Consider the following 15,329-nt stretch of genomic DNA (forward strand, 5'->3'; position numbering starts at 1 on the left):
AGCTGCTGCAGAAGCGCCCGCGCCCTCCCAGGCCAGCCCAGCTGTTTACACTGTACTTTTCCAGGGAGGAAGCTGTCAGCGGTGCCCCCCCTCCCAGGCCAACATAAAAGAGGCTTTGTGAAGTCGCACCAAAAGAAACAACAAAGCCCTTTCCCAAGCCAGCCAGAGCCTGCGAGAGTCGGAAGCTTCAACAGCGGCTCTGAGCTGCCTTCTATTGTGATCCTCTCGCTTCTCAGGATGACCGAGGCCTGGGAGAGGAAATGAGTCAGAGCCGCTGCTGGGCCCTGCTTTTCCAGCTGAGCACGTTGGTTTCAATGAAGTTCCTGAATGAACTTGGCTTTACAACACCCCCCGTGCGTGTGTGTGTGTGTGTGTGTCTGCGTGCGCGTGTTTTTTTTTTATAACCAGAGAAACAGAAGGGGGGCAGCAGCCAATCAACACGCCGCGCTGCCAGCCCAGCTCCGCTCGAACCAGCACACAGCCTCCCCCCGCCCCTGCACACGCAGAAGCCAATGGGCAGCCTCCCCCCCATCCAAAACACAGCAGCCGTCCAATGGGAGAGCGGTCCGAGGGCTCCAATCAGGCGCGGCGGAGGGGGAAGGGCGCTGGGGACTCAGCCACAGCTCGGGACGCTGGAAGATTCGAATCGAACGTTCGGACAAGTGGAGAAGCCGCGGCGGCCAATCAGCGGGCTCGGAACGCGGGGAATGGAACGTTGAGACACCTCCAGCCTTCCCCCCTGCTTCTCCTGCATGCTCCTCCCCTAGCTGCTGTTGTTTGTGGTGCTCGAGGAGCCGGAGGGGCTGGGGGACAACAACATCCGCTCCCTCGGTGCCGATCCAAGCCGGGGGAAGGCTAAGAGGCGGCTCGATCCAGCGCAGGGCAGCGGGGGAGCCTCGGGGAAGGAGAAGCAAGGATTCTTTGTGGATCTCGCCCCCCCTCCTTTACACACACGCACCATCGCTGCCGCCGTGTGTGCCCCCCCCTCCCTCCCACCATCCTTGTTGTGGTTCCGTGTCTCTCGCCATGTCCGTGAATATGGAGGAGCTGAGGCACCAGGTCATGATCAACCAGTTCGTGGTGGCCGCGGGCTGCGCGGCGGATCAGGCGAAGCAGCTGCTGCAAGCGGCACATTGGCAGTTCGAGGTGCGTGTGGCCGGGGCGGGGAGGGGGTGTCTGATTTTGGCCCGTCTAATCGCTTATGATTCCCCACCCCTTGCTCTTAAGTCCTTTCTGTGTCGCTGCTGTTGGATCCAACCCCCCCAAAAGCTCCTGTTGGCGCTGGCAGCGGCGGTGGGGGTGGATCGGGCGGGCGGGCGTGCGTGCGTGTGTGGATGGCCTCCCACAACAACAACAAGCCGGATCGGCGCCGGGCCACGCAGCACGGGGCCGCCGGCGGTGAATGGGAAGCCCCGGAGCTGCACATAAACAATCATTACTCGGCTTTGAGCCTCGTCGCCTATTGCAGCAAGCAGCGGGGAGGGCGCAGGGCCTGGCACGTCATGTCTGTTGTAGGGAAGGGGGGTGGGAATAAATGATATTTCTGTCGGCTCCAAGAGGGGGAAGGAGCCATGGGATTGCAGATCTCCAGGGTCTATTTATACCTTGCGCTGTAACCAGAGCTGTAGGCCAGCCTGGGCCGTGCAGTGCTGGGAGAGAAGCGGACATGGTCTGTTTCCTTAGAGCCCACCGCACACTTTGCTGGGGGGGAAGAGAGAGATAAGGGGTGCAACCTTTTTGCGGAAGCGAGAGAAATTACAGCGTGGAAGGGAAGAGGTTTTGCAGCTGCCACCCACGCAGCATGGAAGGGAGAGGGGAGTGTGGGGGAGCCCTTTTTAAAAGCCGGGGGGGAGTGAGGATGAGATGCCAAGTCCACTTCCAGCCCTTTGCTTGCCTTGGTTCTTTCATGTGGGTAAAGACACTGGTGAGGAAAGGGATTGGGGGGGCAAGTTAAAACTAGTCGGAGCAAGAGGGAAGGTTGGCCATGGGGCTTGGTCCTGCTGATCTCTTGGTGGAAAGCTTCATTTCGGCCCCCCCACTCTCTTTTGTATGTTCCTTGGGAAAACCTTTCCCACGGTGCCCCCTTTTCCTAACCTGACTGTTGTCACACCAGCCTTAAAGCCAGCCTGGGCTCTAGGCTGCTCAAGTGCTGCTCTCTCTCCAGGATTGTGCCTGGCTTTCAGCTTAGGCAGGAGTGGGAGAGAGTTGAGCCCAACCCCAGCTGCCTTCTTGTTTTGGATTCCTTTGGAGCCCTCCTTTAGGAGGGGAGAGAATTAGCATTTCAAAGGCAGGCCAGGCCAGGGGCTGAGAAATGCAAACAGGCAGATCAATCCTGTTTGTTGGTCCCGCATTGTTTGCTAAGAGTGGAAATGCAGTTAAGGGGAGTTAAAAGAAATGCAATCACTTTTTTTTTTTCTTTGAAATGACACATCTTGACACTCAGTCCCTGGCACCTCTCTGCTATCTGCATCTTTGGATCTCCCCCCCTTTTCAGGGCTAGACATTAACTCCACCGTTGTTTTTTGCAGACTGCTTTGAGCGCATTTTTTCAAGAAACTAACATTCCCAACAGCCATCACCACCATCAGATGGTAAGTGACCCCAGCTCCAGGCATGCTGCATTTTTTTTCCCCCCCATCCCTCTTAGTTGCTTCACTTTATGGGAGCTAGAATTAAACTGACATCTGAGTCCTGGGTACCAATCAACCCCCAAAAGCGTGTTTCTTAAGCTTGGAGAGCCTCTTAAATAGCTGCACCTATCCAAAAGCCACTTAAGTTTGCAAGCCCCAAACCCATAGAAAAATGTGTAAGGGAGGGAAGGGTTTTTCCTCTGTGCGGCCTGCATCTGAGACCCCACCTTTGATTCCGGGAAGGGGAGGGGGGGAAGAGAGCTGCAAGCAGAAGTGGCTGTGCATTCCAAACTGTCAGCTCTTGTGACAGCCATATTGCACTGCAACAAGAGAAACACACGGGCTGCAAATGTAAACAAGAGGCAAAATGTCTGCCAGGAAATAGTTTGTCTTCATGGAGATCTAGAGTGGATTATTTGAGTCGCTGCAACCCAGTGTGATTTGGGGAGGAACGAGTGAAACGAGTCCCTTCCTTTGCAAGTTTCCCCTACAAAACTTCAGCAAAAGGAAAACCAACAACAAGCTTGGCTTGACCTTGGCTGAGGGCAAGTCTCTGGCAAAGCAGGGGAAGTTTTTCTTTTCTTTTCTTTTTTTTTTTTTAAAAAAAAGGGAAACTGAACTGTGCTGTGTTGAGGGGTGGGGGAGAACAGCAGATTAAAGCTAAGATGTAGTGTTTGTTGCTCCACCTCCTCCTCCTTTGCTTGCTGTAGGGTGGTTAGGACTGGATGCTGGTGTTCACAGGAGTGATCTAGAAAAGGGGGGCAGGGGTTGACTTTGTTTTGATGCTCTTCTGTGCAGGACCCTTTTCTTCTTCCCAGGACTGTCTCTGCTCTTTGACTAAGGCAGATGCTTGTGTGGGTATTACGTCAACCCACCAAAGCCCTGACACATATCAGTTTCCCTATGCGCCAGGTGCAGTGAAGTCATAGAAAGAAGTCCCTGCCCTGGAGAACTGGCAGTCTGAAACCGGCAAGGTGAAATGTGGGAGGGAAGATTGTGGCACGTGTTTAAAAGTAGTAGCCCAAGGTCATACAGCAGGACAGTGGCAGAACTGGAAGCTCCCAGCTTGGTACCTTCCCCCAAGAACATGATGCCTCTGTAGAAAGGGCCTTGCACCTTCTTCTATCCATCTAGGATAAGATCTGTTGGATGGGTAAATTAGCTGAACAATTCATATGTGCTGGGTGCCCGAAGGGCAGGTTCCCACTGATAGCTGGAGCTCAAAGCCTGGTCGCATTGAGACTTGAGAGGGGAAACAGTTCAGCAACCATCCATCTTGCGAGGCTTTCTCCAGATCTGGCTGAGGCAGGCAAGATTCAAGGTGTTTGAAATGCTTCACGCGCAGCAGAGGCGATTCCCTACCAACACGAATCCTATGGTGCCGACAGGAAGCTTAAGGTCTTTAATCTCGGGCTGGTTTACATCCAGTTCTCCATGTGCTGCACCCTGGTGCACCGAAGTGAAATCTGCCTCTGACTGTTTCCTTCCTGTATTTTAAAGGGGGAGGTTGGAGCTTTTTGCCGTTCATCCTGAATTACTTACAGCTCTATGCAAACACTCCTGAGGTCCTGATTCCCAGTAATCAAACATCAGAGGAACATCGGGGCTGTGCTGGCCCCATTACTCATGGAATCATTTCTGACTCAGGCCTGAGCAGAAACTTCAGTGAGTTGGTTGCCTCCTTGAATGCAAGGGCATGGGGAGGGGGGGGTGGAAATTGCTTTGCAGTCTCTTCCCACTGCCAAGCCTTTACCCTCCTCTTAACAAGCCTCTAAAACCTGAAGTCTCTTGGAGCAGTTTTAATATAGTTTCCAACACAAAAGGAAGTCCTGGCTTGCTTGGTAAGCAAGCTACATCCCTTCCCCCCCTCACCCCCTTCATTTTTATGACTAGTTATATATTAATCAGGAAGCCAGTGTACAAGTCATGATCTGCACTGAACCCCATCCTCTCGTCCTCGTTCCCAGCTCCTCAGCCTGGGTTGCATTTTTGACATTTTTGTTGGTGTTTCTTTTCTCCCCGCCCCAGCGCCTTTAGAAGATCTCTGGCCCAGAACTTGAATGCCATGAGCCATTGTGGTCGTTGAGAGAGCTGAGACTAAGAGGGGTTTTACAGTTGGTGCGTGCGCGGCATGGTCTAATCCAAGAGTAAGAAAAAGTATAGAAGGAACCTGGGGTTACTCATCATTAAACGGCTGCATATCACCTCGCCCCCACACTATGCCAGAGACCTCCCTCTATTTCTTGTTAGAAAAAAACAGTGATATTTCCCAAAGCACATGAACTTCTTTAACTATAAGAATCTTACAGGTTGCTCTTTGCCGCGTCAGTCTTAAGAGAGACATGCCTCTTTTTGGGGGAGGGAGGGGGACACGGGGAACGGGAGAGAGAGAGAGACTACTTGGGGAAACCCCAAAGCAACTCCATTTAAAAATGTTATTTTTAGTCCCATGCATTACAGAAGAATCTCCTAGCAAACCAGGTGTTTTAGTTACCAGTCTTATAAACTCCTGTGTAGACACAAAGCCCCAGTGACTTTGAGATGCACAAAGGGATCTTATCTCCTGCTGCTCATTCCACAATGAAGTGCTTTTTTTCCTTCATTTGGTAGGATCCTTAAGTTACCATTTCCAGAAGAGACGTTTCTGTTTAGGCCTTGCCAAAGAATGTCAGGTATTTTTGTTTTTAAACAGCTTGTTGAAACTTAGAAAGCTTCAGCTGGTGAGGTGGCTTACTCCAGAATATAAAAAGTTGACGTGCAAAGCGGCAGTTAAAATCTACCTTCGTTCCTCCCCGGATTGGATTCACTGCAGTGAGACGTCCACTGTCGATAACCATGCAAGCAGGGCTGGATGGCAGTCGGGCCCTGATAAGGCTGCAGGCTCGTTGCTGGCAACAATGGTGCCTGTGTGCAGGGTACAGACTTGTGATCAAACTCCTTCTGCCTTCCGCGGCATTGTGGTTGTTCCTTTCCTCTCCACCCTGATGTGCGGGGGGATGGAAAAAAAAAGAAAAAGAATAGGAGATGGCAGAAAGAGGCAATAGTCCCCTTTTATGCCTGTGGGTAGCTATGTGCCAGGTTAGCTTTTTAAGAGTGCTCTGGTTTGTGTGTGGCTTTTTGAAAAGCATGGCCTGACCCATTGAGGGGAAGATCTGAGACCCCTTTTCTAGAAGGGGGGGGTCAGCCCTGTAAGGCACTGAATAGCTGGCATCTTGATATGGCTAAGCAAGATGATCCAGAAAACCCCAAGCTCCACAGAGAAGTGGCTGATGATCTTTGCTGCTTTTTTGTTGGTTCAGTCATTTGAATCTCTGCTTCTGCCCCTGGGTGAGAGGTCAGCTGCAGCTGCCGAACACTTGCAAACCCTTCTGGTTTGCAGGCCAAAGCAGAGCGTGCTTTGCTGGCCAACGGTGGTGTTTTGACGTGAATTCTAGCCAATGCACAAAAATCCAGCAGCTCGGCTGCTCTCTCTCTCCCTTTGTCATGTTGTTACGTGGGGCTCTGTCTTCCAAACACAAGATTAAGTTATTATTAACTATTTATTTGACGTGTTGAGGATAGTAGGCTCCAGACAACCTGCATCAGGAGGGAGGCAGGTTCTTGGCAGTGTCCTAATGAAATTTGGGGCTCAAGCCCATCCCTGCCCATCTGTGGCATCTCCATTAGAGGCAGCTGGGCCTGATGCACTTTCCTATAGGCCTCAGGCACGTTGCTCTGGATTTAGATGAGTAGGTGGAGCGATATTTGGCACAGGAACCGGCATCTCCTTCCTGCCCCCCAAACTCAGGCTCTGCTGGTCAGCAAGACTGAGAGAAGTGAGTGGCTCCATGTTGATGGCACAGCCAGCAAGGTGTGAGTCTTCGGTGATTGCTGGTAGACGTTCCCATTTGTTCCTGGCACGTGGCTATGTATTGCACTGCTTTCTGCACCCTCGTGCTCTCGTGGGGCATGGGATCAGCTCTCCTGCTTTGCCCATTGCTGGAAGATGTGGTATTCTGTCCCCTTTGCCCACGATCTGTTGCATAACAAATCATTTGTACCTCCCTGTCTGTCGCCCTTGCATGGAGTTGGGACTTATCCACAGATTGCCCCTATTCATCTCATCAGGACAACTGCCCTATAGCTCCCATGACAGAGCCAGGCCCAGCTTTCTTGAATTAAGAGGACAACAACCCACCTTCTTTCCTTTTGCTACAGTCTTAGGAATGCTTGATTGTAAGTGGTGTGGTCAGAGCAGGTGCAACTCTGATATTTATCAAAGGGGCTAAAGGTGAATCTTCACTCCAGATAAGCAGACCCACTGCTCGGGAACATGGGCACTGCCAGGCTGCATCAGAGCTGGGGCTTTTCTAGCCATGCTTCGTGTTCATAAGCTCAGGAGCTGCTGAGGCAGGTGGGAGAATCCTCCAGTAGGTAGATTCAGGGTAATCAAAGGTTTCTTCCTGACCTCCCAAGAGCGGCTTAAATCCTGCAGCGAGGGCTTTAACTGCGAACAACATGGCGAGCTCTGGCAGGTGGCGGCGGCGGTGGTAAGTATAGAGCCTCCACAGGCAGCCACGGCGCTGTCTGGGGGGGCAGCTGGCAAGCGCTGACCGGTGGGTGGGGAGCACCCGCAGATACGGCTGGCGGTGTCACAGGTGGGCGGTTAGACCAGGGCTTGTCAGTATATGGCCCCGTGGACCAGATCAGGACTGTGGAGCCACTGGATCCTGCCCACAAAGTGGGGGCAGCAGAGAAATGGCGACTGGGTCCTAGCACCAACCTGCCTTCCATCCAAGTTGGGTCATGCTGACCCACTTCCCAATAAATCTTGCCAGCCCCTGTCTTTAATAGTCCTGAGTATCAGAACATGTTCGTGTTCCTTCTTTCTCCACGCACAGTTTTAGAAGCCTCCTTAAAATCTCAGCACAGTACTTATCAGGTGGGTGTGAGGATAGTTGAGCACAGAGCTGTTCGCCGCCTCCTTTTCCCATGTCCAACCTAGAGGAGGAGGAATCTGGCAATACCAGCCCTCCATTGGTGTCACACATGGAAATGAAATGCAAGTCTTTTATGCAGAAAATATGGGCCCGGTCTGTGCACAGACTTGCGTCGGTTTATCTAAAGGTATATTGAAACCAGTTTTAATTAACCCTTGTGTGGTCATGCTTATTTCAGTTTAAACCTGGTTTACTAGTTTAGCTTGCGGTAATGCAGGTGTGGATTAAGGTGGTTTCCGCACTAGGGTTCATTGTGGGATAAGTGTGTGCGTGTCTACAATGCTTCTACCCAAGATAGATTTGTCCCCTTAAAGACAACTCGGATCATCCAGTCCACTCTGTCAAGATGGTGTTGAGATCATGCCTGTTACATGGAGCCCAGAGGAGCAGATCTTCTGCTCAGCCAGTGGCAAACTAATTTAGCAACTTCTGTCTGTTGTTGCTGAACGGGGTGGGTAGGAAGAGGCGAGTCCTGCATGGTGTGATGTAGTCCTTTCCCTGTGCCTTACCCGGTCATTGTTCAGCCTGCCTGTTCTGTAAGTTCTCTGCCCTTCTTTCTGATAACAAAGACCTGAGCTGGAGGCAACATGTGGGGCTGATTTCTCCCTCTGGGCATGGAGGAGGTACACACTTCCTGCCTCTTCTGTGAGTGGTGAAGGGGTGGGTTTTCTGGGCTGACTTCAGTCTTTGCTATATTATTCCCACCTCTTCAGTCCATCAGGAGTCAGCTGTTCCACACATACAACCGGGCCATCCCGTGGTCTTTTTGGAAGTTCACAGTTAACACGTGCTGGCCTAAGCCCTGATTCAGCACAGAGCCTGTGCACGTGGGTGACTCCAAGCATCTGAGTAAGTACTTCACTGAATGGGACCTTTGCTGCTTCTCGCACTGGCTCCAGCAAGACTATCTTATCAGCTCCCTCCCAGCTCCCCTCTGAATCAGAGTGGATTGACCCACATAGACTTTGACATCTGATAAGGAGATGGGTGGTTGCCTGGCTTCAATATAGCTCAACCCTGTGCTTTTTTGTGGGTGTGTTTTTTGCCTATACTGCTGTTCCCTTGCTGCCCCACTAGCCTGGCTTGTAGACAGGCACATGCTAGTTCAGCTGTGTCTTATGAGCTGTGCTGGGTGGATTTTCTCTTTCCCCTGCATTTGGGGTGTGAGATGAGTTATGAAAGTGTGCAAGCCTATGGTAGGAGTGGGCTGGAACGGTGGGGAGGGAAGGGGATGCTAAAATTAGAATGAATGCACAGAAGGATTGAGGGCTACCAGGAAACCAAAAGAAACTGATAAGTTGCTTTTAACAGCAGCTGTGGTGTTTGGCCCCTAGTGACATCCTGAATTGTGTGTAAATCCACAGCCCTCCTTTGGTAAAAATGGTGCTTTATTGATGGGTGGGATGTGATTAGCTGGCTCAGGATCATCTAAATCAGTGGGGGGGAGGGGAACCTATCTGGCAGGTGTCATAAATTAACCTCACACGGTCCCGGAGTGCCACGCCAATCCCCCTTCCCCCTGCCCAGCCTGCTGCATCACCTCTTACCTCCCCAGTCTGCCACATGCTGCACACCCAGGCTGCCCCTGATCTGAACAGTCCCACACAGTCTTGCACAACTGTCATTAGCCCTTGGGAACCAGCCCCGCTCCTCCACCCTGTACTTTACAGGGAGGGAGTGTGCATTGAAGAACATCGAGTCCCCGGGTGAGCTCTTGCTCCAAAGGAAACAAACACTGTGTGTAGTAGACAGGTAGAGCTTTGCAAGGCTGCTGGGGAAGGACTCGGGGTGAATTCTAGTCGTAGGGGGTCACACAATGCCACATATCCCCACAGCTTGCAAGTCTTGTGCATTTTAACAATTCAGATGCACAAGAGATGGCTTCACTCTTGCCAGTAGTTGCAAAGCCAGCAAGCTTCCCCCTGTCCCTTGGGATGCCTGCTTGGAGCCAGTTTTTGTCGGATCCGAAGGGTGCAGACCAGCTAGCACCAGTACGTGTTTCTGTGGTCTCTGATGCTTTCCTCCCCACTCATGTGGCTACTAATTGAAGTAACCATCACTTCTTCCCCTCTTCCCTTCCAAACCTATGCCATATTCTGACTTTTTGAACACATTGTTTCTCCCTGTCTATTAATAGTGGGTGGAAATGTCAGGCATATAACCAGCTTGAGAGGTCTGCCTGCTTTGGCCTTTAAAGAGAGAAATCCATGTTCTCTAGTCTTAGATTCAGATTCATTCATGATCTGGATCCTAACAAGGCCGCTAGCAGAGATAATCACATTCCACCGGGTGTTCGCTGTCCTAGGGGTTGCAGAGGGCACGAGGAGCAGAGTTGCCGTAACCCAATCGGAGCAAAGTCTTCGGTGAGGTGGAAAGTTGCATTTGTTATAGTAACTTGCTCCTAGATGTCCGTTGCTACCCGTGGTCACTGGGCTAGTGCTAATGCTGGGCCGTGCTGAGTTGGGAGAGGGCAGCAGTTGGATCGGGGCTCCCCAGGCTGGTTCAGCAGTGGGGGCAAGTATTGCACGCACACCTTCCTTCCCCACCCTGTAAGTTTTCTGATGGGGAAGAGTGGGTCAAGGAGGGCCTTGGATCTGCTCTAAAACTCCAACAGGCTGAAGGTGTAGGGGGGGAAGAAGCAGCATTCAGAGGCTTCAGCATTTCCTGCCTAGCTGGAGTGAGGTGCTGAAGGGAGCAGATCCCTTGCATTCACTCCAGGCTTTTTGTGGAAACCGTTTAGCCCTGGGTGGGGGAGGCTGTGGTTTGCAAATCACTTTGTTCCTTCTAAGAGCTGAAACTCAGTGAAATTTCCTTTTGTTATCTTATTTCCCTCCACCCACCACAGGCGCAGCACTGGTGCGATACAGGCAGCGTTCGGTTCAGTCCTCTGTTCTTGGGGTCTGGACAGGAATCCCTCCCACCAGTAATGCCTAGTAAAGAAGAAGGGGTAATGAATCAGGAAAACCATGGATAAAGGCCTGATTTGGGAAGGAACAGAGAGGAAAAACTAGACCACAGGGCTTTGGGGTTACCATCTTTTGTAGGTTACTGACTGGCAATACGTTGTTCTAGGCAGCCAGGGTTTTATATTCCTTCTGATGCTTTAGCTCCTAGATTTTGCTGTAATTCTAGCCTCATTTTATATAATATTTTAATTAGCCTGTAAACTTGCCAATCAAACAGCATACAAAGAAAGGATAAGAGGCACCTCATCACAATACTGGCTAAATCATGCAGCAGGGGTAGCGGGAACTGACTTGACAGAAGGCTAGTGATATGCTTTCTTCTGCCTGACACCTCCAGGTTGTCTGCTAAGCTCGAGTCAAGCTAATAGATAGGTTTCTGTGACCTTTCAAAATTCCCCTGCAGTGTGTGCCATTAAGGCCTGGCAGCCCAGCGCTGAACACAGGCAAATGGGGGGGGAAATTGCCCCCATCATTTTACTGTTCAACAAGTTTGAAAGAAAAAGAAATCATACCCTGTCCCCCCACGGTGGAGTGACAGCTCCAGTCAGACATCAAGAATGCAAAGAGCTGTTTGCAGCTGCCGAAGCAGATCTGTTTTTTAAACTACCGTTACAATACCTGGGAGGACTAGAACAGAGCAGCTACCCAAACATTTCGGTCAGCTTTACTGGCACAGCGGGTTGCAGTTGAATATAGTCGGTTCCACTCTTCCTCCCTGAAATTAGCCCCAGACACAGCCTTTCTCCTGCTGCTGCTGCTATGTGAGATTTTATAGGGGAGAATGACTAAACCCAAAATTGTGGCAGGGGGAGGCAGCTTGGATCAGCTAAGGCACCCAAACCTGTTTCTTAACCCCCTGCCTAGCATGATGGCAGCCCCTCGGTGCTATTCCCATCCTTCTGCTGAGTAAAGGAGGCCTGGTGTCTGCTGCATCCCTTCTGAAGGAGCTTAAATTAAACCTGACGGTGTCCCAAATGCTTGCGGCAGCGTCAGGAAATGTGGGCCATGCGCCCAGCACGGTTGTCAAAGCAGAACACCTGCAGAACAGGCTGGGCCTAGGGCGGGACGGCGCTCGCCACACTTCACCCGAAGGCCGGTGGAGGCAGAGTCTCTCCTTACAGACACACCTTAAACCCTCCAGCCGCTTAAAGACGGTGTTGAGAGGAGGCTTCTGCCTCTTTTCCCAGGGCTGCAGGAGGCTGCCTTTTTGGAGAGGGTTCTGGGCATGGATTTCAGGGAAGCACAAAGGGGAGAGATCCAGGCTGGAGAGACTACAAAGGGGGTGGCCCGGTTTCAGGTGGCTTTGAGAACGGATGGGTTCCCCCCCGCCAGCCAGTGACTTCCCCCACCCTGTCTTTTGTTTTCCCCTTTCTTTTTAGGGACCCAATGCACGAAGCAGTCAGCTTTGAGCTGAACTCCATCTCTCCAAGTACATTGGGTCCCTCCAAGTTGAACACCTCGGGGCAGCAATTTTGTACTCTGGAGGCCAAGGACGCGGGCTTACTCCCTGCTCCCCAATGGGGCCTCTAGCAGTCTTGCAGGTAGCACATAAATGCCTACATGGCTGCGTGGGCTGCTGTGGGTGAGAAGCATGGCTTAGGTGGAACTGCTATGCTCTGTTCCTCCTGGGGTAGGGAGAGACAAATTACCTCCACAAAGCCTAATGCTGCCTTGGTCCTTGTCTGCCTCTCAGTCCTGCCAGGAACCAGCCACCCAGGAGGCACTTCTAGCTAATCTATCTGGCAATGGCCACCTCAGCTCTCTCATGGCATTGGTGTCGGAGCACAACACGCCCCTCCATAACAGCAGTGCTTGTAGGGTGTGGAGTGTGTGGGAGGTTCCTGCCCTGTTAATATTTACTCTTCAGTTGCAATCACAAGGATAATTGAGGAGTGATGGGAAAAACTGTAACAACTGACCAAATGTTGGGGGGGCAGCCCAGCATATGATTAATAATACTTGGCAAGCATAACAATTGCTGTTGTCAGGGCCCCTGGCAAGCTAATCCTCCCAGGTGAATAAGCACGAGCCTCAGCAGGGAGTCACAAAAGGGCCAAGACGGTCCAAACCGCATGCCAAAGTGGGCGATGTGGCAGAGCAAGTGCCCAGGTGCTCCTGTCGCACCACTGTGGCCCAGCACACTGGGAAAGCTGGATTCCCAGCTGTGACCGCTAATTGGCAGTGACCTTGGGCAAGAGCCTCTGTTGCCTCCTGTTTTGTCTTGCTAGCAATTCTGTGAGCTCAGAGATTCGTGGTGGGCCCGGGGAGAGATGATGCAGCTCCTGCATTGGTGCCAGTTCTGTGTTAGGACCTTTGATGCTTAGCGTTGCTTACTTTCCAAGTCCCATCATGGGAGCAAGGCTGCTGTTGAAACTGGGGAGAAGAGCAGGTGTCCTCCTTGAGGAAATGGCTCAGACCAAGCACTTCCCAGTTGGCCAGTGACAGGTTTTACCTCGAGCTCCAGCAGAGATGGCGCTTGCTGCTGTAGCACCAGTCCCTGTGATAGTCACAGTGCCCTGTCTCTTATCTCCCTGCAGATGTGCACACCTAGCAATACTCCAGCCACTCCACCGAACTTCCCGGATGCTCTTGCTATGTTTTCCAAGCTGCGGACCTCAGAGAATCTACAGAGTAGCAACAGCCCAATCACATCCATGGCCTGCTCCCCACCAGGGAACTTCAGCCCTTTCTGGGCCTCCTCTCCACCCAACCACCAACCTGCCTGGATACCACCTTCATCTCCAACCAGCCACAACCTCCACCATCACCTCCACCACCAGCAACCCATGTGGCCACCAGTGTCTCAGCAAGGAGGATCCCAGCAGAAAGCGATGGCTGCAATGGATGGGCAGAGATAAGACTCACTGAACATCAAGATGGGGTGCAGGGGTAGGGGCTGGGTGGGGGAGGAGAAAGAAGAGATCAGGCCAGGGCGGCAGGGTAGGGGGAGCAGAGGGGTTTCCTGAAAAATGGCACTGGAATATTTTATAGTTCTCTTTTTTTTTTTTTGTAACCCTGCAGGGATGGTCACCAGCCCATGCGGCTCTCTCACCCAGAGAGTCAATAACTGGTCTTTTTTTCTTCCCCCCACCCTTTTTTAATATATAACTATAATATATAAATATATCTAATGTATATAAATCCAGAGAGAATAAGAGCAATGGAGAGATTGGCCAAGAATCAGTAGGGAGTGACACCCTCTCCCCTCCTAGTAGTCAGTGGGGTAATGATAGTGCTTGGGAGAAGAGGACCTTGCTGGACTGCTAGGTGCTCCTTCAGGTAGGGTGGAGGGGGTTCAGACTGCCTTTGTGCCCCCTTTTCCCCCCTCCCCTGGCTGCCGTATGGTTCCTCACCCATCAGGGAGGACCTCTGGCAGGCGGGATATGGTGTTGACCATTGGAAAATTGGATGCAATGGATCTGAGCTTGTGGCTTGGCTGATGTGGGCCTTTCCAGTAGAGGGTGGTGGCAGTGTGGGAGAAAGATGCACCTGGTGGAGCCTGGCTGCTACGGGAAAGGGATGCAACATGCTGCTTGAACCCAAGGCTGCTCCTGTGTTGCAATGGTACCTGTGAGCGGGAAACGAGACGTGATGGGCTTGATTGTCTCCAGAGCATGTACGTTGTCCCTCCAGGAACGTCTGGTATAGATGCCTCTTTGCACTCTCCTGTCCCTTCACTAATCTTCTCTGGCTCATGTTGGGCTACTTTTTGGCAGTCGCCGCTGCACCCTGGGAACATGCATCTGCTTCCAGAGTTGGAGAGGAGGCAGATGCTCTCCTGAGCACAGCTTGACTGAGATGTTCTAGGTAGACCAGTCCACTACAGGCCAACAAAGTTAGGGGAGAGAGTTTCTGGTTTTCCTGGACACTTTTGCTCCTTGGCCTCTCTTGAAGTTCATCCAAGCCTGCTACATGCCCCCTTTCACCCCCCAGCCCCAAACTGTCTTGGGATTCCATCCAGCTTCTCCAGGCCCATCACCCCCAGGAAGAAGTCCCTCCTTCCTCCCCTTTGGAAATGTTTTGGCTTCTCCATTCTCCAGCACAGACCCCATTCCTTACAAAAGACAATGTTCAAGTATGGAGCCATGAGCTGGAAGGGGTGCTGTGTATAAGGAACACCCCATTGCTCCCTGATATAGATCTGGAGAGCTAAGTGCTCCTTTCAGCCAAGGAGCAGAGAGGGGCTGGGTTGTTTTCGTTTTGTTTTTTTAAGTTTTCAAATCAGAATCTTGCTTAAAAACACCAGGTTGAAAGTTTTTTATTAATTTAAAAATTAAAAAAAAATATCACTTTTTTTTAACCTCACTGGTACCTGCCTTCTCTTTCCTCTCACCTGATGCCACAGCAAGAGAGCTCTAGCCTGGGGCTGTGATGAGCTGTGTCTGTAGCCCAGAGGCAGAGTGGAGGGATGTGGGTACACTCTCATTACCCTCTTGCCCCTTTTTTCAGACTGAGGGGCCAGGGAGGGGCAAACACTGAAGCTCTTCCATCGAGTTGCTCTGATAGAGGGGCTTGGAAGAATATCTGTATTGACTGTACATGGGCAGACTGTTTTGGGGGGAGGCGACTCTTCTATCCAAGAAGTTAACACTGGATGTAGCAGTGGCTCACACCAGCTGAGTACTCCTAAATGCACTGGAATGAATTATCCCAGTAGAGAGGTGCTTCACCCCAGCTAGGAGCTTGTAACCCTTACATTTGGGGTTGGGGGAAGTGTTAAACTGGTATACTACCACAGACAAGTCCTGGGGGCT

The 15,329-nt window shown here is 51.6% G+C and overlaps 1 protein-coding gene across 2 annotated transcripts; it reads left to right on the plus strand.

Moving 5' to 3' along the window:
* Positions 1 to 566: 566 nt before the first annotated feature.
* Positions 567 to 14,875, plus strand: UBALD2 (UBA like domain containing 2). 2 transcript variants are annotated; one of them, XM_006269226.4, is made up of 3 exons: positions 570 to 1,146; positions 2,529 to 2,591; positions 13,113 to 14,875. In XM_006269226.4, the coding sequence occupies exons 1-3, from the start codon at positions 1,027 to 1,029 to the stop codon at positions 13,431 to 13,433; spliced, it is 504 nt and encodes a 167-aa protein (XP_006269288.1). In that variant the 5' UTR covers positions 570 to 1,026; the 3' UTR covers positions 13,434 to 14,875. The 2 variants fall into 2 exon arrangements, with proteins under 2 accessions (XP_006269289.1, XP_006269288.1); XM_006269227.4 differs by lacking the exon at positions 2,529 to 2,591 and having other exon boundaries at positions 567 to 1,146.
* The last annotated feature ends 454 nt before the right edge of the window (positions 14,876 to 15,329 follow it).

This window comes from Alligator mississippiensis, chromosome 8 (genome assembly GCF_030867095.1).
Source record: "Alligator mississippiensis isolate rAllMis1 chromosome 8, rAllMis1, whole genome shotgun sequence".
Lineage (NCBI taxonomy): Eukaryota > Metazoa > Chordata > Crocodylia > Alligatoridae > Alligator > Alligator mississippiensis.